At 43.9% G+C, this 26795-nt stretch overlaps 1 protein-coding gene across 2 annotated transcripts in view; it reads right to left on the bottom strand.

Moving 5' to 3' along the window:
• KIRREL3 (kirre like nephrin family adhesion molecule 3) overlaps window positions 1-26795 on the bottom strand; it is a 765513-nt gene that overhangs the window by 93964 nt on the left and 644754 nt on the right. For both annotated transcript variants that reach the window (XM_066607257.1, XM_066607258.1), the window contains exons 6-7: window positions 23255-23405; window positions 18641-18746 (exon numbers count right to left, since the gene is read on the bottom strand). In XM_066607257.1, coding sequence (XP_066463354.1) covers window positions 18641-18746; window positions 23255-23405 — 257 coding nt within the window. The remainder of the gene's footprint in view (window positions 1-18640; window positions 18747-23254; window positions 23406-26795) is intronic.

Below are 26795 nucleotides of genomic sequence, written 5' to 3'. Positions count from 1 at the left end.
CTAAACGTCTAATCAGTGGGGCCTCAGCACTGTAACCCCCACTGATCCTTAGAATGGGTGTCCCGTTTCCCGCTCTCCTCCCTACTGCTGGCACACTGGACCCCCGCAGGGAGGAAAAGACTGAAGGGAACAGCGGTCAAGGATTCACAGTACTGCTCCATTCATCTTCAATAGGACTACTGGAGTTAGCTAAATGCTTGTACCGACTTTCCATGAGCCCCTTTGAAATAAGTGGAGCAGCAACACACACCCTCATCCGTCCCTCCATTCAATCAGAGACCCCCCCCCCACTGATCAGCCTTATATCATATATTTTGTGGATAGGTGAAAAAGTTAATTTTGGGAATAACCCTTTTTTTTTTTAGAAAATCGCATGCATTGTTAAAACCGCATACAGTGTTTTGATGCAGAAAAACTGCAATTAAAAACTGCAACAAAAAGGCCATTTGTGAACGCAGCCTAATAGACTGCGATTGTAGCAATGTATCCCTAGCAACCAGATTGTCAGACGGGACTCGGCTGATCAGTTTGATGTTACATTTGTTACTATGATGACAGCAAAGTAAAAGATATTACTCTGGGTATCAGTAATATGCAGTAGTATACTTTACCTGCAGTCCTGCATCACACCACAGATGACAGTACAGAGAATTTAGTACCTGCAATACTAAGTAAAGATCCATTTACACACGCAGATGCTCATACATACGCTTGTTCCCGATATTGCTGCATGTAAACGGCATGAATTAGCCAACAATCAAGCAAAAATGCTCATTTATCAGCTGCCTGCATCTGTTGCACGGTCGCAAAAATCTGCGTCGTCAGCAGCCCATCTCGCCTCGTAGGCAAGTGATGTGCTGCAGACAATTATGAAAGGGTATGCTTGATGATTGATTGCAATAACAATCATCCGTCCGCCGTACAGTCTGTATAGGCCATTTAGATGAGTACTGATATCACTTGGTGCTCAAATTGAGTCTTGTAAAAGGATTCTAAAGCTCTGTTCAGATTTCCATCAGCTCATTCCATCCTGCAGTTTCGTCATAAATGGCGAAAAATCATAGCGCAGCACGCCATGTAAAGTGACGGAACCCATTATAGTCAGGGGCTTCCATCAGGCCCTGCCGGGTCCTGTCATTTTTAATAGATCCAACGCCACTTTACTTTTGTTCTTATGTTTCATAGCAGAACAGAAGAACGTGAATCTGAATAGAACCTAACACTACAGAGCTCTGCTCTTCTGCATCAAACAGTATCGGCTCAGCTACATCTGGAGGTCAGTCTGTTGACAATTACTGAACCTGATGCATAGTGGTTGAAGTATATTACCAGCTGTTACTTCCAACGCCAGCGGCACCAGGTATCGGAGCGAAGAAGTTCCTGAATGCACCTGACAGTCAATAATGAGGCCGATATCTGTTCTTTAATTAAATTACTGCTATCAGCTGCAGCTGTGTCTGGGGGAGAATCTCGCAGAAGCTTCGCCTGCGCCCAATGATCAATGGATGCAACCCGGAGAAGTGAGATTACCGGTTGAAATATTCATTGCATATTGTATTTGTGTAATCAATGGCGCACACGGCCCTCCCTGCCGCTGCGATAGGAGCGAAAAACGCCTTCAATCTACTTATTTGTCTCCAATTCTGGAACTGTAAGGAAATAGAAGAGAAGTGACTGCTCATTTTCTAAGCTTCATTTAATAAGTCCATGAACAGGATTTAATGGTGGCGGCTCAGACATTAGATGGGACGATTCAGCTGTAAGGAGACCCAGAGCGGCATCATTTAAAACAACGGCAGCGGCTTCGGGTATTTTATGCTTTGGAAAGTATGCAGATTACGGAAGCGTCATTTCAGCCGTCGGCTCCTCGCACGTTGTAAATAATGGAATGTTTCCCTTCTGTGCCGGCAGAAGCTGCTTTACTGCTTTCCTTAACAGCTTCACTTCTGCTTGCGTCGCTTGTTCATGAGTTATTTGTAAGAATCAATGATTGCTGGAAATAAAATGGCAGCTTGTGTTACTAACCTTAACGATCACCTAGTTGCCGCCTCTCTCCAGGCGGCCTGGGAATCATGGCTATTGTAACCCAATCATAGTACTTAGAATACTGGTGCAATCGATAGCAGCAGAAATAGCCTGAAATGATTTTGGGGTGGATACTACTCGTATATTGTAGTAACTCAGAGTTACATTCTTACATTTAATATATTGGAAATATTTTGCAACTTTTTAATATAGCTTGTGTTTGATTTCCTCCCGAGTTAGTAGATTTCCAGTTGCTGTAAGTGAATGGAAACTTTTGTTGTTTATATCTAGAGGTGAACTACTTTTTTTGATGGCGGCATACGGTTTTACTTTAAGGGGCCACAATATAATTTAAAGAGGTATTCCTAGCTCAACCAATCACAGCAGCGATAGAGTAGGATATTGTCTCTGTATTCCGCGGCCAGGAGTATGGAAACAGCTGAGTGGGCTACACTTTGTACTCTTTGCTGTTTTCTTTACTAAGGAGCGGGTTGTGATATACAGTTTCCGTAATATCCATTGACTTCTATGGGAGTTATGGAAACAGTGCAAGACAGCCTGCTCGGCTGTTTCTGTAACTCTTGAACATCTTGACTGCTGCATAAAGCTGGACGGGTGGTCAGGCTCGGACCTAGAGATAGGTGCCCACTCAAAACCCATTTTTCCTGAATGCACACTTACCCCTCCCGTTACTAATATTGATCTTTTAATAGCTAGAGAGATGTAGTAGTTCTATTATTTACATATGATTATACCTGATTGCTACATGTGACAATGGCATACAGATGTAACAGGTTCCAAATGAATGTTCAGTATCCAACTGTTTAATGGACGGATGTTCGTTTGGCGCCTTATGCCATTTGTGTCCTCTATTACTTGCATAGGTGCACTGTGTATAGCTCTAACTTGCTATATCTGAAATGTTCAGTAATAGGTATATATGGGTCTATGTAAATTATATTGCATACCTGTATGTCTTCAATGCTGTGGTGTGACAGTACATGTATGGACTGAGCACTCCATGTCATGCTAGGCCCACCATCATCTCATACCAATGTAGGTGTATGGAAGCTTGCAGGCCTGGCAATCTTCAGAAATACAGCTGATTGCACAGGCACACGATCAACTGTGTTTCTAACTAGGGGAGTGGAGGCTGTCGACTGCTGTAGTGTGGGCCAAGGCTGTGCATCCCTGGTATTGAGGCCGAAACCTTCACAAAGCTGATGGGCTTGTCACAATCAGGCTGATAGCTTTTACTTACACTGATACATTGGTAACCCTTTCCAATCCAGTTTCGCCCCTTGTCCGACATTAAAGTTTTTTCCTGCACAGATCCTATGACAAACCAGGGCCAAACACAGGTTTCTACCAGTATGCAGGACAGTGCTCCGATGTTGGAGCCATATGTATGTTACAGTATACAAGATGGTAACGTACATAAGCAGATCAGCCTTAGACATCGGAGCGCTGTGCTACATACTCTTAGAAACACGTGTCGGACCTCGTCCAACATCAGAGCTACGCTGGGAATTCTTAATGTCAGATAAGGGCCAACACTGCATTGGAAATTGTTAATTTTCAAAAAATTGCTAATAAAATCATCTTGACAGATCATTTTTATGTGTTTGTTTAGTAATTCCAAGGAATCTACAATGCACTTTCCCACCCAAAAGGTGGGGAGTGTGCGGGTGGCAGAAAAATTGGATTAGAAAGGGTGAAAATAGAGTAATGTAATAGAATTCAGCACATTCTATGGGGAGAGGTTGCATTAAATTGCAGGCAGTAAACTTCATTCCTTTATTCTCAGTCCTCCTGATATTGAGTTTGCAACTAGCTTCTTTGTTCCAACTTTTCTCACGTGATCGTGTTTCTCCCAGTTGTAAAGTTTTACCGGCGCCGGTTTGGAGCCCAGGTGTAGTAGCCAAGCCGGACTGGAGAGTAGTCAGTAGGAAGCTAGGTCATTAGCAGGTGGGTAAGGTTGCAATACAGTGGATGAGGCAGGAAGTGTAGACAAGTCGAAGCTGGTTCGTTTGCAGGCGGTCTCTAGTTAGGTAGCAGAGGAGCAGGCAGCAGTGAAGCTTGATTACAGGTTGGGAGCTCAATAATCACACACTGAGGGAGTGGCAGGGGTAGGCTTATATAGGAAGTGCAATCAGGTAAAGGGGCGGTGTCAGGACCAGGAGGCAGGAACTAGGTAACTGGGAAATACAGAACAAAGCTAGCTTTCAGCAAAGGAATTGTCCAAGTCTTGGATAGCCTAGTGGAGAGAGCTACCGACAGGAACGCTAGCCCTGACACTAGTAAAATAATTGGCACCGTGACTCACTGAACCATGCCACATGTTGCCAGTTCTCCAGTGTCCAGTTAGCAATCTTACAAGCCAAGGTGAAGTACAGTTTTTGGTGTCATGGTGTTAACTGAGGCACTCTGTTGAGTCTTCTGCTCCTATATTCCATGGAAGCTAAAGAACTGACCTCCGGCATTAAAAGTGTATGTGATTTCTGCCAGAGTCGCTTGTCTGTCACACGGATGATTCTAGTCAGATGCCACCATTCGTGATCATTAAGCACCCATGGGCAGCAATGCCTTCTACTGTGGATCGAGGAATGTTAAATGCCGGCAAAACTTTGGAAATAGAATGTCTCATCCACCTGGCCCCCACTATCATGCCTGGTTCAGACACTAATCATTCACTCCATCTTCCCATGAGCATGCTGGTCAGTGTTCATCCTCACTCACAAGATAACACCTCACAACCTACACAGGTATGGACTTTCCTAAGCAGTCACCTAAGGTAGCACCACTTCATAATCAATTTACATACCGCTATCCCATGACTTTTGGCATGTCAGTGTATACAAAATTTAGCAGGAGCTTTGAATGAACACCACTTAGAAAGTTGTTTAATTTAGCATTTAAGAAGCAAAAACAACTTGTTGATGGTTTCCAAGTTCCAACTGCTGAAAAATGGTATGAAGATCTATGACACAGCAGCTGGAGCACCATTGCACTGTCTGCAGTACTGTAATATTTTCAGCGACAATGTAATGTTTCACTTAATCTCAGACAACAAAGACATTTTTTTTTCCATTAATTATCAAAACATTTGTAATTAAATTAATACTGCTAAAAGTGGGAAAACAGCCATTTCCTGCTACAACAATTAGCATCAGCAGATATTCGGAAGCAGATTGATCGTATTCTGTGCTCAATACATCAGACAATGAGTGCTTGTAACATTCGTGGACACGGCCTGTCTGATAACTGTGAGCAATAACCGGGGAATGTCTTATCACTTATTGCACTTATTTACTAATACGATTTCCATCAATCAACTTAACTACTAGGCAGAAACATGGCCAGTTGTGGGCTGTCCAGTATGAATGACAGGTATGCAGCAAAGTAATAATGATTCTCCCTCCCAAAGGGCAATGACAAGTAACAATCACTGCACTTACCATAATATTGTAAAGAAAGGGATCGAAAGGGAAAAAAGGGAAAGGAAAAATAGGTAATTTGAGAGTAGGGGGTTAAACAGTTTCCCACATGGATGAATGTAAGTATGTGGATGCTAACCCAACGGGGTTGTGTTATACTGGGCGCAACTCCATTTAGTGTTTCTTAGCAGATTGAAGAACTCCTTGTGCTTCAAGCCTTGCTGGTAATCAGGGTCATTCCTTCCAACAGGGGAGTAACTATAGGGGATGCAGAGGATGCTGTTGCACCCGGGCCCAGGAGCCTTAGGGGGCCCATAAGACCTCTTTTCCATAGAGAGAGCCCAGTACTATGACTAAGGCATTATAGTTGGGGACCCTGTTACAGGTTTTGCATTGGAGCCCAGAAGCTTCAAGTTAAGCTTCTGCCTTCTAAGACTCCTCAACTGGGGATGATGAATAGGATGAATGGAAAACCCCCAGCTCTATATGGCACTGCCCAAGTGATAAAGTGTGGACCAGATCCTTCTTTCAACTAAGCAGACAATACTTTATTGAAGATGCAGGAACACACTACGCAATTCGAAATGAAATCTTCGTCAGGATAGCTAATGAAATTCCATTCCACAATTGACGCGCGTAGCGTGTTCCTGCATCTTCAAAAAATTGTCCGCTTGGTGGGAAGAATGAACGGCTCCATGCTTTATACACTTAACCAGAGTTGTATTGAGATGGTGTTCCTTCCATCCAACCTACTTACCATAATATGGTGTTCAGACAGACTATCCAATCCCTTCTATCACAGAGCAGTGAAGGGGTGACACACAGCATCGTGGCTTTGGTGTTTAAGGACAACCTATTGCTAAAAGGCCCTGTGACTGGGTTAAAGGGGTTATCCCACAATTGCCATTTACCTGTTATCAGCAGGCAAAGTAATAAATGTGTAATTGCTGGGGGTCCACTGCTGGGGCTCCAGCTAATCACTAGGATGGGGGCGTTGAATCCTCACTGCACCACCACAGAGAGTCATAGTTTGGATGGAGCAGCAGTTGAGCACATGCGGTGCCACTCCATTCAAAGTCTAAGGGTGCGTTCACACGAGCGTAGGCGTATTTACGTTCGCACGAGCGCAACGTATATTCGCCGGAGAGAACGTTTTTCGACGATCACGACCAGAGCTAGAAAGCGTATTTTCCTTTGTTCCTACTTTGCAAACTATCTTTTCGGCCATCGAATATGCGTTGGCGCGTATTTCGGTCGCATATGTTCCGTTTTTTTTTCGGGTTGCCGTTTTTACGCGCCGTAAAATCGCCCGTGTGAACGAATACATTCGAAACCATTGCCTCAGATGGTCACGTATATACATTTGGTCGCAAAAACGCGCCGTTTATGCGCTCGAGTGAACGCACCCTAAGGGAATAATGGAGATAGAGGAGTACAGCCCTCAGATGTATCCATCAGACCCATAGACATGGAATGGAATAGCATTCATGCTGGATTATTTCTTGGTAAATCCCAATCCCATTGACAGTGTTTTCCTATGCATTTCTTGTGCTTATTTCTAGGTCATAGCTGAAAATATACAGTAATCATCTAGGATGAATGGAGTGATTAGCTATGCTGCTTTTAGAGAAAGTATAGTGGCTCAAAAATAGTTATTGGAGTTTTCCTTTTATTAAAGTGACAAGTGTACAATCAAAACATTTCGCTCAGAGCAAGAACCCAGCTCCCTGTCACCTACGTTAGTTTATGGTACTTTGGACCGGTGACCGATTCCCTTTAAATGCTCTTGTATATATCTGTGAATATTACTGCTGTACTTTGTGGTCCTGCCAGGAGCTTCACGGAGAGGCCACATAACTGTTTTTGAACTCTTAACTTTACTGCTGTGGACTAACAGGATCTGAGCTGCCCGCTGATTAATTGGTATAAAGTACAGGCTCTAGTGTGACTCAGGAGATTCAGAAAGTGCAGAGAAGAAACACTGCTAGTGAGAGCTCACAGCTGGACTTGTGAGATTCTACAACCAGGGTGGAACAGCTTTTTGCAGGGAACAGAGGGCCTTGTGAGGAGTGAGCTGCCCCAGCACTACTGAAGAGCTTGGTTTTCCCGTGAGAGAGAGCGCGCAACTCAGATTCCTGGAGTGTCGTACCCCAGGTGTTGCAACGCAAGCATCAGCGGAAGATCTGACGATCATCCAAACAAGCATTAGCAGTAATTACTGACTGTAAATGCCAAGCTATCACTGGGAGAGAGACCACTATTGAGAGCAGATAAACTGACAGTCAATATCTGGACAGTCATGTTTCGGTGTTGTGCAATTGTAAGTACTGTCAGCGAAAACAGATTGTTTTGACTCCATCACTGTACAGCCTCCCCAAAGGGCTGATAATTTGGGACAGTGACTGCATATTTCAGTTACCAGATTTAATCATTTGATTAACCGAGGTTCCTCCAAGATGAAGTTACTTCAGAGGCGACTTCTATTTCCAAACAGCATCTGTGGGTCTAATTGCCCCTTGCCAGGGTAGATAGTTTATTGACTGTGACAATTATAAATTGCACACACAATATTAAGGACACCCTATTCGTAGGGTACAGACTGAGTTATAGTGTTAATTGAACATTAACCCTTTGCAATCCAGTTTTGGATTCAGGGTTTCCTAGGGGCTTTCTCTTTCTGCCATTATACAATGGCACCATCTGCTGGCTAGAGCCAGTACTGCGGTATGTGACATGCTGGAGAAGCCCCCGACAACAGAGTGGCCAGTAATCAACAGTAAGAATACCCTGCCGGACGTGTTCCGACATCGGAGCTGTACAGCCTTCAATCAGAATGTCTTTAGACGTCAGACAGTGGATTGGAAAGGGTTAATAAATGGTTTGCGTTGTATCCTTATAATACTGTTGTATGTTTTTGACATATTATCTTGTATCGTACATTCAGTAAAGCATTGTTTGTTGAACTCAACTTGTGCAAAGCCTCTCCATAACAGACGTCATATTCCACACCTGTTACACTACCTTCCAATAGGTGGCACTACTGAAGTTTTTTCATATCAATTTGCATAATGTATTTCCCAGAGGAACATTGCATGGCCTATAAGTCTCCTCACGTCAAGTTGGTGGTTTTCACAAGGGAAAACTCCCCAGTTGCTCGGGATAAATCACATAGCTCAAAAAATGCACACAAGCCTTATCCCTGTATGCTTTAGAAATATGTCCCTCCTATGTGTCAGTCCTTTTAGGAGAGGAGAGGAAGGTCCCATGGTACTTTCACACCTGATTTTATAGAGTGAGGTGGAGGGGTTAGCTAGCTGAGCGGCACTTTTGGGGCTGTTTATTAGGATCAGGTATAGGTACTTGACCACTGCAATGTTGCTTTAGATAGAAGCATCTGAGTGATAACCTGTTCCCTCTTAATCACATCTAATGATTGTCAAACTACTAACGACCACTTGTCCGTCCGTGTGTGAGTGAGTTACATGCTCTGCTCCTGATAACAGGACAGTGACATCATCCAAGGTCCTTCATCCCGAGTCAGTGAGTTACATGCTCTGCCCCTGATCACATGATGGTGACGTCATCACAGGTCCTATTCAATAGCAACTGAGGCCGCAGGGGTTTGTAGGGGATGCATAACTCACTCACTCGGGATGCATAACTCACTCACTCGGGATGACCTCTGGATGAAGACCCCGTGATGACATCACAGTCATGTGATCAGGGGCAGAGCATGTAACTCACTCACTACGGAAAATATGGGGCAGAGTAAGAGTGAGCGAGTTATATGCCTTGCCCCTGATCACATGACGGTGATGTCATTACAGGTCCTATTCCATAGTAACTGAAGCCGCGGGAGTTTGTAGGGGATGGAATACTAACGAACACCTACAGCAGCTGTGTGCTTATAGGACCTGTCATGTCGTCACAGTCATGTGATCAGTCTCCTGTTTGGGAGCAGTTTGGAGTCACATGACCAAGGGGGTGATCAGGGTGTGCAGGACTCTGCTGTGCTGCTTTTCATCCCTGTTGTATGAAGAATGTATGCAGCAGTTCTCTGTGTGTGTGTGTGTGTGTATATATGTGATGTACATGTAGCAGTGCTGTGTGTGTGACGTGCATGTAGCAGAGCTGGTGGTGCATTGCGCCACCAGGAACACTGATACTATATAATTTCCTAATAATTACTAGTATGTACTATACGGTCTGCTCAGAATTGCTCTTTTAACCAGAATATTGGCAAGGGTGCGTCTCCCATCTTCTTCCTAACGGACACCTCTGTGATCAGTTTTGGTCACTACTTCAACGATGATGTCCCCATAGCTGGAGGAATCAGAGACCTATGTTCCCTCATAAACGCTCTCTAATACTTGCATATAAGATGCCATCTGCTCTTTATAACTGAGTAACGACTCTGCAGTTTGCAAGGTTTTTTCTTATCTGCGCTCCATTGACCACACTGTCCTCTCCACCAACATTAAAGGTACAATGATTATACATTTCAGCATCTGCACACGGGTTAAATACGACGGCACCTGGTAAATTGTGCTACTAAGGAGGACGATGGAGTTTGTGCAAACAAACCAGTCTAGATGAATATTAACAAGATGAGTAAAAAAGTGTTTACTGTCGACCTCGCTCCATGTTGATGGATTAATTTAATTAGCGAGCTCCATATTCAGCATTTAAATGCAACTAACTAATTTAAGAGGATTCCCAGTGCGTTTTGTTTCACACCAAATGAACCCGCTCGGAGAAGGTTAGATGCCAGTCTCTAATCCCACATGCCATGTGCAATACAGATTTGCTTCTTCAAGCAATTTCACTGCAATTCATTATAGAATATATATAGGGCAGCATTGTTATTAACACGGAAGCTTCGCGTTTCACTGTCCTAGACTGAAATATTCTATGCAACACAAGATCCATAAGTAACACGTATTACAGAGGGGCAGGGCAGACGGCAAAACCATCCGGCGGCTCCCAATGCACAGAGTCATTAATCAAGAACCACCCCAGTGTTGCACGCTCTTCTTTATATTGTCATTAATTATGATTAACAACTTGAGAAGGGTGACAAGAGAGTAGAATCTGAAGCACAAACCTTCTGACACACCTCAAAAGCAGCAAACACTTAACAAAGAAGAAAAAACATGACTATAGCTATATTGTTGTGCCCAGGTTATACCAGCCTGGCCTACATTATTATATAGATGATGTATAACTTAAACCATCTGTACATATGGCGAACAGACACAACATAAAGTCACCTAATAATACCACCTACCCGCCTGAGATAGGTGTTTCTTCATGCTAGCAAAACAACTCTGACCCATCCAGCCATGGATGCCAACAGATCTCTGAAGGTGTCTAGTGGCATCTGGCACCAAGACATTAGCAGCAGATCCTTTAAACCCTGCAGATTGTGAGGTGCGGCCTCCATGGATTGGACATGATTTTCAGGCTCATCCAATAGATGCTTGATTGGTTTGAAATCTGGAGAATTCGGAGGCCAAGTCATCCCCTTGAACTCTATGTTATGTTCTTTAAACCATTGCTGAACAATTTTTGCAGTGCATCTGTACCTAAATAGGGACAATCCTGCAGACACGTCTCATTAGTCCATCATATGCGCAAGTTCTGCCTTGCACAATGGCCCGATGATGCAAACCTTCCATGTCTGGGAGCAGAGTCACCCACACAATGTTCACAAAGGCCATAAATTAACCTGCTATAAAAAACTAACTGCACGGTTACAGAAGCAGCAAATTTAGCTTGACAGCAATAGCTTTATGCGTCGAGTTATCTGCAAGGGGTTCGGTTATTAAAAAAAAATGTTATATTCACCTATTTCTCTTCAGGCAGTCTATGTACCTCATCTTCTCCTCTCTGATCTTCCCCTGACAAATAGGCTGACCGCAGAGAATCGCGGCAATTCGCAGCATGCAGCATGCTGCGAATTGCCGGCCACGAGAGGAGAATCGCAATGATTTTCCGCTCATGGACGAGGGGGCTGCACTTTTCATAGCAATGCTATGGAAAGCTTCAGACAGCATGATTTGCTGTTGATTTACCGCCGGCAGAATCACGCCCGTGGACACCTTACTCTACAAACATACACAGGCAGCCTTCTTTCTGCCCGGCAATGTACACTACATCACTAGTTCACAGTCTTGCATGGAGTGCCGAGCTATTGCAGAAACTGCACATGTGCGGTCTCTGCAATAGATCAGCATTCCTTCCTAGCCAGTAAACGCTACATCACAGGACGTGCCCTTTACTGACCCGAAGGAAGAAGAATGCAAGGAATGGATGCTCCATAACAAGAAGTAGAGGATCTTAACGGCTTGTGGTGAGGTGACCAAGGGGACTGGAGAAGATCAGTGAGGAGAAGATGTGGTAAGGAATCTGCCTGGGGAGCAATAGGCGAGTATAGAATTTTTTTTTTTTTAAATGACAAAACCCCTTTAAGTCATTCAAAAGCTATTCTCTCATCATAGCCCAACAAATGCCATTGTAAAGCAATTAAAAGGGCAAATAAATACATTATGATACAGAAAGTTATCGTAACTCGCTAAGAATCAAGTTAAACTTTGCTACATCTGTTCACACAACCAACAAAAGTTGTATAATAACCATCAGTCACACAATAAACATTAATAATGTACAACAACCACCGGCAGAAGGCCAATAATCATCTATAACTGCAGCATTTACCCCAATAAACCCTGGCATATGCACAATAAACACTACTCATGATAACATATTACATCTCCTCTCTAGCAACTATAACATTCATAGAACTCTGCCTCAATGTACACTAGCATTTAGGGCTTATTCTTCTAGTAATTAGCGGCATTCTATCAAATATCTACAATTACATTCTAGCCATATGGTATCTATCTGAAGCAGGGTGGATGGCGGTGTTATGGAGCGGCGGTAACAGACGGAGACAGCATTTTTTTCTAACTAGACTATACTTAGCTATGGTTACATTTTCACTCCATAGGAGGGTATTTCATACTTAAATGTTACATATTTTTAACTGGAGGTCACCCATTAAAATATATATATCCACATGTCCATATAAGAGGAATAGATCTCAGCAAGATAAGGCACTTTGGATTTCTCTTGGGCTAATCATTGTTTTTGTAGTACAATGTAGTAGACACTCATCATCGTACTCTGTTCTGTATTTTCAAAGGTCCACGGCATGGCAACATCACGGCATCCGAATACTGTATGTGCCAGAGTGCATCAACAATTTAGGAGTCCAGCGCCATTGCGGACTCACCTCAATGTAGGTGTGAAAGTACATGTTCTGTACGCTCTCTTGTCTCACGTAATCTTTTGCTGGGGCATCACACCACTATCCTGAAAGGACTCATCATTGCCAGTACAATTTCTACATATAACATGGGCCAAGAATATACATGTTACCATTACACACTAAATGGGAAAACACTTGGCAAAACCAACATGGAAAAGTACTTGGGGATTTTTTTTAATAGTAAACTTAACTGGAGCAACCAGTGTCAGGCAGCTGCTGCCAAGGCAAATAGGATCATGGGATGCATCAAAAGAGGTCTAGGGGCGCATGATGAGAAAATTTTTCTTACTCTTTACAAGTCACTGTTTAGACCATACATGGAAGATTGTGCACAGTTTTGGGCGCCAGTACTCAAGATTGACATATCAGAGCTTGAGTGGGTTCAAAGACAGGCAACTAAAGTAATAAATGGAATGGATGGACTACAATACCCAGAAAGGCTATCATAATTGGCATTATTTCGTTTAGAAAAAAAGATGTCTGAGGGATGACCTAATAACTATGTATAAATATATCAGGGGAGAATACAAGGATTGCAGGAAGGGTGACTCCCTCTCCTTCCACATAGAGTGGTGTAATTTTTGACCCCTAGTCATCGGGCCCTTTTGGCATCTCTGTGTGATCCCCAGTCATCATGGCTCTTTTGGTGGCCTCCTCCTTCACTGCTATGACACAGTTAAGAGGTCTTTATTTTGCACCTGAGGTTATGGATCTTTCTCGTTGAAGTAGGCGCTGATAAAGTAGAATGGTCTGAGCGCTCAGACAGATCTACGTCATCAGTGGCGGCTGCCACGTAACAATTTTTTTCTGCGGCGTCTGCCTCAAGGCTGCTGCTGACACACTGCCATGTTCTCGCTGTTGCTCTGCTTACTATAACGTGGGTCAAAGCTTTTCACATTGCACCTAAGGTGCTGGATATTCCTTAAGCCTTCAGGCTCATTCCCAGGCTGAGGGCTAGAGCTCAGCCCCTTCAGATTACCCTATCACAGGGCTAAGTCTCTCTGGCGATGATGCACTACATTATCCAGGTGGCAGGGTTGCCTTTCACAGTGCCCACTAGTGCTTTCTACGTGGCACCTTCTGAACCTCCTTGCTTCCCTGCAACTACAGCAGCAGGGAGCAAGGAACTTCACCGATGCTCCCCAGCACCTCTTCACTCCTGCTTCCTGCTAACCACAGCAGCGCCCAGGCTACTTCCTGTAATGGGAACTGTGGAGGGTACCCCCTTACATATCCATCTATTCTAGGTCAACTTTTCTAATCCCTCTACAAACACTCCACAAGACCTGTTACTTTGTAAATGCTTTGACCCAGCCATATAACCATCACAATATGGCTTTAGTCAAGATAGCTCATATCCTTACGCTTGCCCATATTTTAAGCTTCCAACACATCAACTTCGAGAACCAACTGTTAACTTGCTGCCTAATACATCCCATCCCTTGACAGGTCCCAATGTAACGCTATAACCAACATTATTCACTTTATTGGTCAGTGGTATTAATGCTATGGATGATCAATGTTTAGAATCGCATAGAGCAGATGCCCAGGTTATACCAGCATGGTCCATGTTAGTATATACAAGAAGAGGTTATACCAGTTGAACATACGTAAAGTAAAAACAACATCTTTATTGTGTTTCCTATGATATAATCATCATCTTTGACAAGCTGATGGAAGACTGGGATAGACATTAATATCAATTAACCTTTGTGAGAGGTGCAGCCGCCGGCATCGGGGCCTCTGCATTAGAATATTCACTGCTTGTTTCTTCTTAAGGAGAGCTGATGGATGAGATTGGAGGCGGGAGAAACACAACTTGCAATCTACACTCTTTTTAAATACTTCTAGGTGTCAGATCTTAGCAGCGAGGGCATCAATCACAGAAATGGAATCCCTTACACCTAGCAATCCTGAGAGGGTCAGCAAAGATTCGAGATTTCCCCCCACCCTTAAACTTGTTAGATCCTAATGAATACTGCACATGTTGCGGACGCAGAGATATGGAGTTGCTTTACATTTTATCCCCAGCTCTGGGGTCTTACATCTGCAAGGATATAAAACGTATCTTAAATTACGAAGCGCCTCTTAATAATGTCTGGTATTACACGCTTGAATGCTTTCAATTTATTGCCGCGTCAATATAGGTTGTATGTGGGAGTGCGCATGAAACCGGCTGGAAAGATTATCCGCTCTACTATCGCTGAAAAGGCTGAAATTCGGAGGCGAGGCTGAGCTGCAGGGTCCTATTCAATCTGATCCATAGTAAAAGGGTTTAAGCACCATACCCAGTGTGCATTGTGGCCACAGGAATCTAAAGTAAAGGCCCCCTCCCAGAATAAAGTGTTCCTGAGACGAATCCACTTAAAATCATGAAAAACGGGCTACAAAACTCCAGAGCAACACCACAGAGATAATAGGCTTCAATGGGCAGAAAATTGCTCATGATTGTGCAAACGGCTGTAGATTTACTTATGAAGAACGCGGCTCATCCACTACAAAGTAGCCATAAGCAATGAATGACTCTTCCCTTTACAAGCTGTATATTTGATGCAGACTATAAATGTTAAGTATTTACATCGCCTCACATAGTCACATCCCATGTAAGGGTATGGACATTTTGGCAACTATTTTTTTTCATAGTTCTAATATCATAAAAAAATGTAACAATTTGGCAAACAGCCTTACCTAAAAGAAAAATCTTCCTTTTTCTGTCCACAGCTCCTATGCAGGGCTATTAGTCTCCATGGTTATAGACTACAAACAAACACTGTGAAGTCTGATCTTGCTGCTCAAGGGTCCACTGTATTTTAGCTTCATGTTATAAGTGCCTTGTCTTTTGTTTTAGGAGACTTTTCCATTCTATATATTTCCAGTGTTCTTGTATAATTCCATGCATGGCAGCGCTTCCCCATTTGAGAGGGAACTCAAGGTCCATGAATAGAATGTCAGAGCTACAGAGAACACTGACACACAAAGGAGAAGGAGAAAGCAAGAAGGGCAGATTTAAGTCTACATAAGGAATAGATTGAATCCTACAATGGTAGAGTTGGAAGGGACCTCCAGGGTCATCGGATCCAACCCCCTGCTCAGTGCAGGATTCACTAAATCATCCCAGACAGATGTCTGTCCAGCTTCTATTTAAAGATTTCCATTGAAGGAGAATTCACCAACTCTTTTGGCAACCTGTTCCACTCATTCATCACCCTCCCTGTCTAATATCTAATCTGTGTCTCTTCCCTTTCAGTTGCATCCCATTGCTTCTAGTCTTTCCTTTTGTAAATGAGAATAGGGCTGACCCCTCTGCACTGTGACAGGCCTTCAGATATTTGTAGACAGCTATTAAGTCTCCTCTCAGCCTTCTTTATTGCAAGCTAAACATTCCCAGATCCTTTAACCGTTCCTCATAGGACATGATTTGTAGAACGTTCGCCATCCTGGTAGGCATTCTCTGAACTTGCTCCAGGTTGTCTGTCTTTTTTTAAATTGCCCAGAACTGGACACAGTATTCCAGATGAGGTCTGACTAAGGCCGGTCTCACATGACTAGGTTTTGCACACATGAAAAAATAGAACTTTCGCATAACCGCTCAGATAAGCGGATAGTGATTGCGATTTCCACAAATCAATTTAAAATCGCAGCATGTTCTATTTTTCTGTGGAATCTGCATGGACGGCTTCCATTGAAGCTAATGGAAGCTGGCCGACCCATGCCCCTTCTGCAATTAACATTGCGGATAGGCTGCAGGGGGACCTGCATCCTCGCCTAGTGACGGCACGGTAAAAAAATGAATATTTAAAAAAAAAAAAATCTGTGTACTGCGCATAACCAATGGCAAGTGTCTGCGGTCATCCTCAATACAGAAAGGAGATGGTACATGTGGTCACCGGTCGGGGTCGGAGTGGGATTCCATTGGGCACGTGTTTAAACAAGAATCGTCCCGTGTTAAAGGGGCATATGAGGAGAAGTGCAATTATTGAGGCTGCCTTATTGCACCCCATCTATGTCTGCAGCTTGTCCAGTAGAACCTGGAACTACTGATTGATACAAGTTCGGCTCTGTTCAGATTTCTCTTTCTAGGATTTTGTCTGAAGTGTCAAAATTAAAATAGCGACACATGATGCGTTTTTTTTCCCCGTAAAATCACAGAATTTAAAACGAAAACTAGATTGAGCCCATTATAGTCAATGGGCTCTGTTACGCACGGCTGGTTTTCATCATTTTGCCAGATTTGGTAGGCCATTTTTTTTCTTTTTCTTCTGTTCGAAAAAGGAACAGAAAAATGGAAATCTGAACAAAGCCTTATAGGTTTATTTAAAGTATGTCCCCGGGACGCTGTGTAGCCCCTGTTCTGGAATTTCCTGCGGCTCCCGGTTACATTGTTCTCTATAGAAGTCACATATAGCCTGACATTTCCTATACCTGGCACAATATCGGCTAATGTGCTGCGGGAACCTATTTTTAGCCAGGACTTAATGGTGCAGATACATCACAGCCCGGTTGCGAGCGGCTGGCTGCAGAACTCGCTGTTTAGAATGAAGTGGCTGCAATTTTAAGGCCTTTTTGTATCTTAGAGATGAAAAATGAGTGCAGTTCATATATGAGAATAATTGTAAGATGTGGAATAAAGAGAAGCGGGAGCCGAGAACCATTCATTATATTCTTCGTTCTGCGCAGAATTCATTTTATATAAGCTGGGATTTCGGGAGGGGGATGGGAACCTCACATACCTTGTGCAGTTTTCTGGCAGCTTAATTATACTGTATGCTATATTTTTTTTTAGGAAGCAGGCGGAGGCACTGAATAGATGTGGAAAATGTAAGAATTTGTGCAATTTCTGTTAAAGACTGGGTGCATACTAGTGTAACTGAGAGCTTCAGCCAAGAGACTCAGACGCAACTTGCACTGGACAGCATACAGACATAAGTCCCTATACAGTCCGATATACACCGACACAGCCCATTCACATGCATTGGCAGGTCTCATTTCTTTTTCGTGAAAGGGACAGGGATAGGACATGCAATGCATTATTTTTAAGCAGACTATCAGTTTGTGTTAAAATTGTCCACGTGTATAGCCTCATGTGCAATAACAGGGCTGTGTGCTGTGCGCGGAATTACAGTCAGCACATGGCCTCAAAGTATGTGAGAGCGCAACTAGCCAAAATTATACTTATTTCAATGAGAGAATGAGAGTGTCAGGCCTGGTATACGTCTCTATTAAAGGCATTTCATGCAGTACTCTACCCCAACACAAGAGGGCACACATATATATAACTCTATGCTAGTTATTCTAGTGCAAATTATTTTAGATGTGTGTCATGTTCTCAGAAATGGCACAATGATGGAAAATAAGTACATGTATGGCAGTAGATCCTCAACAATAATTAACTATGGGTGTTTCTACACAAGACGATGCGTCGGGCAACAGATACCCAACAGCCGTCCCAGCTATAAACTATAGCATTGGGTTAAAGCACCACAGTAGCAAACAAATCCCCAAATCAATGTCCCGGCGAGTGTGAGGGGCGTGAATACTTTCAGCACACAGCTCCAAGTGCTAGGATGAACTTACAGGGCGCAGAATTAACTAGAGGTTGCAAAATTAATGAAATGACAGCGTATAACCATTCTCCCTTCTCCATTGTTTAACATTTGACCCTTTTTATTGGCATACAGCGATGCAATGACTTTATAAATGATGCGATTACCTTCAACAAATGTGACCAAGTCCCCAAATAGGCAAATATTTAGAAAAAGTATTGAGAAAAATGGAGGAGGGTGATGGTCAGATGGTAAACACTGTGGATATGTTGCCATTCTATTTGGAATCTTTCCCTAGATCTTACCGGTACTGCGACACTGCAGGGTTGGCTTTGGCAGAGCAGTGAAATTTGACTATGTTATCTTCTAGGACAGGCTGAGGCTCCACCGTCAGATTGACCAAAGGAGGATCTGTAATTATAGGACACAAGATGAGATTATTAAAAACCCCCAACTCATATATGTAACTGCACATCAATCATACATATCAGAGAGCAGGCAGAACGTGTGGTATTTCTCCTGTATGAGTAAGTGTGACGGAGTGAGCATCCTGGCAGGAGCATGCTTGGTGTATCATCTCATTCATATAACCAAGAGACCTGGATTTCATGGGAAAAACCTGGTTTTCATGCCTCCTCTCCTGATCACCCGATCTTTGGCCCAAAACCTGGGAAAGTTGTGAGTAAAATTAAAAATTGATAACTATTCCCCTCTTTTGCTCTCCCTAGTCACTATCCTACTCCATTTACTTCTTGGATGCACGGTCCCATGATCTAAGTATGTGACTATGCACTTAATTGGCTGCAGCGATCACTGACCATGCGATTGGCTGCCGGTAGGCTAGCCAAGACTGGTGGAAGTTGCGGGACGGCATCTGGAACGGAAGCAGTGAAGAGTCAAAGAGGTCAGTCTTTTTTTTTTTTCCAGTCTATTTATTTTTCTTTATTGTGAGGCCATAAAGGAGGCACTATTATTCTGTGGGGGGCACAATGTGAGATGGAAAGCCAAGTCCTTATAAAAACTACTGCCATGATCCTATGAAAGGCTCTGTAAATCAACAGTGTGTGTTAATGGGGCTGGATACTATTACGATGCTGCTGTAGATTTAATAGGCCATGTTGTAAATCTGCACATCACAATAAAGCAGAAAGGCTGAGCTGCCACATTGAGGAACAGACTACGTTTGGGGGTCCTCATTTCAGTTCAAAAATTGCTCTACAGACAGGGATGCTGCTATAAGGGGTGCAGAGGTTGCAGCTGCAGCCAGCCGCGGGAAACCGGTGGGAATTCAAACGCCCTTTGCCATGGTAGATGGAGGGGCTGGTAAAGATTTTGCATTAGAGCCCATGAGCTTAAAGTTACACTTCTGTTTATATGGGTGAAAGAAAGTCCCAAAATCTGCTTTAAAGCAGATTGTCCTTGCAGGAGTCCCAGAAAGAAAAGTCCATGGTCATGAGCTGCTTAGAGTAGGATCAAGTATGTGTCTCAGGATTGATTCAAATTGTTACAATTCTATCTAGAACTTTATTTGATCAGCTGCCAATAGAGATCCTGTGCAGTGATGGATCAAGGGATTTAACTCAACATATCTTGGCAAATTTGCTTCTGGGAAAGCTGGGTGTCATGCAATACGGCTGTCATTACAACTTTCCATGGTTTTTACTCAACTTTCTCAGAGTTCTGAATGACAGATCTCCTTACTTTTGCAATAGCAGGGAACTAGAGATGAGCGAGTATACTCGCTAAGGCACATTACTCGAGCGAGTAGTGCCTTAGCCGGGTATCTCCCCGCTCGTCTCTAAAGATTCGGGGGGCCGGCACGGGTGACAGGTGAGTTGCAGGTGAGTTCCTCCCCGTTCTCCCCCGCCGCTCCCTGCCCCCAGACGGCCCTCGAATCTTTAGAGACGAGCGGGGAGATACTCAGCTAAGGCACTACTCGCTCGAGTAATGTGCCTTAGCGAGTATACTCGCTCATCTCTAGTCCCTTGCTATTGCAAAAGTAAGGAGATCTGTCATTCGGAACTCTGAGAAAGTTGAGTAAAAAGCATGGACATATCACAGCATAGCCAGGCAGTGTTCTTGTCTAGGACTCTCAGGAAAGCTGTGAGTGCTCTAACAACAGCCATGCTAGCGGTCACACAGCTTTCCTGGGAACATGTATAACTTAAAAGGGGATTTTTTTCCCATCGTTTCCTCCAGCCTATCCTTTAATATCCCCTGACTTAGCGCCATGTTGCATATATTGTGGTTGTCACCACTTGCGGTGTAGAGGAACATGTCTTTGGGTTAGCATGTCTTTGATTAATGCTGTTTGCGTTCAGCTCCTGCCAGTTATAATAATGAGCATTTGAGACCGGATTTAATTTTGTACATGAATAATAAAATGGAAAAAAAAAAAAGTTTCTCTGTATTCCCAGGAGGAGCCGGCGGGTTGTGAGGAGGAGACCAGTGCATTCCGTGTACTGTTTGCCAGGAATAACGGGGTTAATTATAATTATTTTCCTACGTGTGTTCTTCCGTTCCAGATGCAGTTCGTAGCCGTTAATAGCATTTTTAATTGCTTTTCCGCGCAAGCAATTCAGAGCGAGCGAGATCTTTATTCGAAATCTCATTTCAAAGTCTTCTGATAGCTGTTGCCTCTTTCATCCATCCAATTAGTGTGTCCCGAAAAGAAGATGCTGTTTAATGCTCGCCAATTCCTGCGCGGTCGGTTATTAGTGTAGCACGGCTATAAATACCATTGTTCTGTGGAGGAGATGGGGCGTAATTCAGAATATTCACAGATAAGGATGGACAGGATCCTGGCTCCTCGCTATATATGGGATGTTGCAGCCGTCTTACTGGTCGAGATAATTGGCCGGAGGCTCGTACGGTTTTGTGTCACTATGTTCCCCCCGCGGTGATCTGGACAGTTAATGGTCATCCAGCACAGTGGTGATTTGTCACCCCGCAGTTATAGGGACGCACTAAATAAGGCCTGGTCTGATTATGCCCTTATGAAATGATGTGGCCCTGCAGAGCTCAAGGGCCTGTATCGTGGCTAAATGTTTGATAAAAGGCTATCCTGCAGAGACAAATCTGAGGTTATTGAAATATTAAACCTGACTGCAAATTCACTTAACATTCCAAAACTGATCTATATTCTCTGATGACCTCCCCCTGGTGTGTATTCATCTGACCATTCATACTTAATGCAGTAGCCTCTTCTCTGCTCATCCAGAGCATCCTGGTTTATGAATAAAGTTATAGGGCTACGGTAAAGACTGACATAGTAGTATGGGAAAGGGGATGGCAGGAGGAGCAACAAGGCTGGCTCCTTGGTATTTGTGGTCCCTGGGCAGCACTGTATAGAGACTCTCTAGATTAGCTGCCACTAATGGTTGTCAGCTATGTAATGCTGAGCAGAATGTTAATTGAAGATGGATATTATTTTCTCTCAAAACACCAACATTGATCTGGTGATTTTTTTCATTAGTTTCTGTGCGAATAGTTAATCCTTCTCCCTTCCTTTCACTCCCGTAATTAAGTGAACGTAAGAGGAAAATCGATCGGAGAGTTATCGTGAAACAATTATAATGAAGAGGAAGTGACGGCAGGATTTTTAGGTCAAGACAATGAACAAAAAGTTTTGGAACAAACATAAATCTCTCCTAAAGAATCTACAAAAAGATAATATGGAGCCCTCCTGGCTCATTGAGGGAAACTGCAGCCAATTATGATAGCTTGTATCAGTCCATTAAATGGCCCGCTTTCCCTTCAATATATGGGTGTGTGGAGAGCCACCATGTCTGGCCTTGGCAGTTGCACAGGTCACCGCTTTGTAGGGGAGGGTCAGCAGGTGGTTGTAGGCTGGGGGCGATCACTTAGGTCCATCTGACCCGATGATCTTCTTCTGGCAGCATCTTTCGAAGCCACACAAATCATCCTCCTCCTGGCTCTGTCTCCTCCCCTCTGATGTACCAGGGCTCTATTGTCAACTTTTTGGCACTCTAGCAACACAATTGCTTAGTTCTGCTACCGTATCTATTTTATGAGCTTGATTCTAGTGCTGTATTTATGTTATGAACTTGGCTCTGGTGCTGTACCTATGTACTGTGCTTGGTTCTGGTGCTGTATTTATGTTATGAATTGGCTTTGGTGCTGTATCTATGCATGGAGCTGATCTGATGTGGGTATGCTGATACCTTACTGCCTTCTGCACAAGCAGAATACAAGCAAACGTTGTGAAAAAAAATGTGTAACTTCAGTGGCACCAGACAAGTCAACATTTAAAGAGGCAATGTAGCTAAGAGTCATCTTCTGATAGAAATGCCCATGTATCCTATATGTGTCTATTGCTTACGTCCATAGGTTTTAGCACATGTGCATAGACATAGAAATATCTGGCATCAAAAGGTTCAAAGACTGTTTTCGGAACAGCAACTGGTAAGCATTGGTGGTGGGAGCTTCTACCATACCTGCACACACCTCTGACCTAGACAAACACCGTGACACAAGAGTGACATAAGGAGTTGGCCATGTGAATATCAGACACAGATCTGGACTTGGTGGCAGGAACTTGTATGTTGCACTTTTTTTCCAGTGCGGCTTGCAAAATGAGAAAGAAGTTCACCGTAGAGGACTGCATAAGAAATGAGTTCTATCTGGATCCAGAAAACTTCGCTGCAGGCTGAGGCCGCTGTCAGGATCTGATTATCGTTTTCTTAAAAGGAAATTACTTTCTCCAGATTTCATTTTATCTCTACCATAAACAGAACAAATCTCCAGGAAGTCCAGGAGAAGCCGGAATAAAGGCATTTACCTTATATCTTTGGTGGCTCCAGGACAGCGTTTCTTTAAGACTAGGACCATGTAATACACAAGCTCTAGATTTCAGTTTTTGCATTCAGACCAAGCATAGAGCGCAAGACGTGACTTACGTTGGATATTGATGGTGACCGTTGTGTCCTTTCCTCCTGGGACAGCCTTGTTAGTGGCACGGCAAGTAATTGTCTGCCCATTCTCGATGTCAGATGGCGACACAAAGAGCGTGCTGATTATACTCTCTCGCTTTCCATCCCGTAACTGAGTCTGTAATATAGATACACAGCAAACAGAAAAAGGTTAAAGGGGTTTTCCACGGAGAATACTATTGATGACTTATCCTCAGGATAGGTCATCAATAGTTGATCGGCTGGGGCCCGTCGCTTGGGACGCCGACTGATCAGCTGAGCGGGCGCAGGCTGTCAGAACTGCACATATCAAAGGGAGCTGTGCCTGCAGTTACAAGCGCCGGCCACTACACAGAGGTTGGCGCAGAGACTTCCACTGCTTCTGCTCCAACCTCTTTGTATTTGCGGCACTGACAGCATGCACCCGCTCAGCTGATCAGTCGGGGTCCGGAGTGACGGACCCCAGCCGATCAACTATTGATAATACTATTGATAGTATCACACATCATAAGATAACTTGTTGCAAAAAGTTATCACACTTAAGGGGTTGTCCCGCGGCAGCAAGTGGGTCTATACACTTCTGTATGGCCATATTAATGCACTTTGTAATGTACATTGTGCATTAATTATGAGCCATACAGAAGTTATAAAAAGTTTTGTACTTACCTGCTCCGTTGCTAGCGTCCTCGTTCCCATGGAGCCGACTAATTTTCGCCCTCCGATGGCCAAATTAGCCGCGCTTGCGCAGTCCGGGTCTTCTGCTCCCTTCAATGGAGCCGCTCGTGCAGAATGCTGGCTCCGTGTAGCTCTGCCCTGTAACGTGCCGATTCCAGCCAATCAGGAGGCTGGAATCGGCAATGGACCGCACAGTAGAGCTGCGGTCCACGGAGGGAGCAGACCCCGGCGGCCATCTTCAGCAGGTAAGTATGAAGACGCCGGAGCGCCGGGATTCAGGTAAGCGCTGAGCGGTTTGTTCTTTTTAACCCCTGCATCAGGGTTGTCTCGCGCCGAACGGGGGGGGGGGGGGGGGTTAAAAAAAAAAACCTGTTTCGGCGCGGGACAACCCCTTTAAACTTTGCTACATCTGTAGGCTTAGATACAGCGCTCAGCTGACAGAACCATGCAAAATAGGATAAGATGCACCGATTTATTGAAGCTAAAGTTTAATTACTGTACTTCAAACCATAGCCCAAAACCTGTAGCTCTACAGATGATGTTATGTACCCATGCAGCTCATTTGTTTTAGGCCATGCTGGGATTTGTAGTTTCACAACAGTTATAGACCTCTATTTCACAGGATGCAATGTGCTGTGAGGGGCTAGTTATTTGGCAAATGAGGAACTTCTCCATGTGACCAAGTGTCAGATAATCATCACAAGTGTCTATCTCGATCTGTTTACTTCCTTGGAAGAACATCTTGTGCTTTGCCGCCATCCTCAGCCCTTTCCAGAAGAGCGGCGACCCATGTGGTGTGTTTATCTGGAAAGTGGATGGGTACTGTATGTGGAGTGTTACAGTATGAAGGTCATCATGGAGATGAGTTATCAAAGGCTATTGAGACGACAGCGAAAACACAAACTGGAATAAAAACTATTACCAGTATAGTAATACATATAACATATAAGGAATGGCGCATCAATGGAACAAAGGTACAAACATTGGTGCATTAACCTGCGGTTACTGGATCCACTGAGGACAGCCAGCCACATGGGGGGAAACACAGATGGTGGGAAACCTTCCATTTTAATCCCTTAAGGATGCAGTATTTAGGAGCTGCTCTCCAATAAATGTCATAAGACAGTGGGAGAAATTATCCAACTTCTCTTTTGTTAACTCAATTTAAATCCAGCAGATAGACATTTCGGGGTTAGTGCCTTGATCAGTCAAGGTCGGTAGAACATCACTCTTGGGGCTGGCAGATATGGACCCAATGGGCTAGTGGTACCAGAAAGCGTGGGATGCCAGGACTGGGAGCACTTCTCCTGATGCTCCCAGTCTTGGCAATCCACGCCTTCTGGTACCCCCAGCGCTATTTTTTTTAGCAGGAGTAGGCAGTTCCTCAGTAGTTCAGTCAAAAAGCTCAACTTTTCTTTGGCACTTCTCTCACAAACTTCTACAGCGCCTCTTATACAGTCCTTGCACTGCCAAATTTCTCCTCCTGTATGCTGTCAAGATGAAAGTAATCACACAGGCCCATAGGGATTCTTCACTTTTGGTGCTAGAGTCCCAGCACCCAGGAACAGAATCAGCTCGCATCACCACTATCTCCTCTTCCAGCTTCCTGGCCTTCAGCTGAATGTAATTATCTGCCTCCTTCAGAGCCACACAACATCTCAGCACAAACTGCAATCTATAGGGTCCCTAGTAAGGAACCTCCCTCTGTAGTGTCTAGAAAGTCCCAAGACCTTTCTCTGTACTGTGTAATGGGGGTGGGGCAGTGCTGCTCAGCTAGACTTGGTCTAGATGAGCAGCAAAGAGAGAGATCCTGAGCCAAACACATGCCATTCCTGGGACCTTAAATTAGAGAAATGGGGGTTGGGAGGGACACAAAATTCCACTCAGAACTCCATTTTTACATTTGGTGCAGAATACACCTTTAAGAAACAAAAAAGAAATTACAGCACAGTTCCTTGAATGGGAATTAGTCAATTTAAATATAATGTCTTCCTGTAGCAGAGAAACACCTCATTGAGGTGATGGGGGATGGTCGGTGACCATGGCCCACCTTAGCTAAGTGCAGTGTCTTGTGGAGCTATATGGATCATCCTTCTCCTGGCTCTGCCTTCTACCCTCTGATGTTCGGGGGCAGCGTTGTCAGCCCTGTGGTGCTTAGGATGCATTCACAGCTGTGTTAGGGCTTGGTCAGGGAGTTCTGTCTCTCTGTGCAGTTTTTTGGCGCAGAGAAAAAGCATTAAAAGGGAAATTAATGGATGATTTTTTTCCCTATTGATTTCAATGGGTTTTCAAAAGAACAGAAAGTAAAAGAAAGCTTTCAGTTTGCTTCTATTCCATTTGGTTCTGTTTTTTTAAACTAAACAAATAGTGCCGGACCTGAGTTATTTCTAAAGGTGAGATGAAAGAAAGACAAACAAAACAGAAGCAAATTGAAAGCTCCTTAGTGTTGCTACTATATTGATGTTATGCGCTTAGTTTTGGTATTGTATCTGGCATTGAGGTTCGTTCGTGCTGTATTTATGTTATGAGCTTGGTTCTGATGCTGTATGTGAGTTATGAGCTTGGTTCTGTACAGTATCCACTTAGCTGTTCTGGTATGGGTATATAGTTTTTCTCTTATGACGGGGGGGGGGGGGGGGGGGGGGGGGGGGGGGGGGGGGGGGTAAGGGGGCTGCACCAAAAAGAAAATTCTGCACAGGGTACCATCTAATCAAAGAACAGCATTGCCGGTGGGTACTGGAGGTGGCCTTAACCAAAATCCTGCAAATCCCCTCATATTAAAAAGTCTAAATATTCAGTAATCCACCACTACATCTCTATACAGCAAGCCGGATTATTGCAGGCTCTCTTTGTG

Source organism: Eleutherodactylus coqui, chromosome 6 (genome assembly GCF_035609145.1).
Source record: "Eleutherodactylus coqui strain aEleCoq1 chromosome 6, aEleCoq1.hap1, whole genome shotgun sequence".
In the NCBI taxonomy this organism is placed as follows: domain Eukaryota; kingdom Metazoa; phylum Chordata; class Amphibia; order Anura; family Eleutherodactylidae; genus Eleutherodactylus; species Eleutherodactylus coqui.
This window is presented reverse-complemented; position numbering and strand designations above follow the sequence as displayed.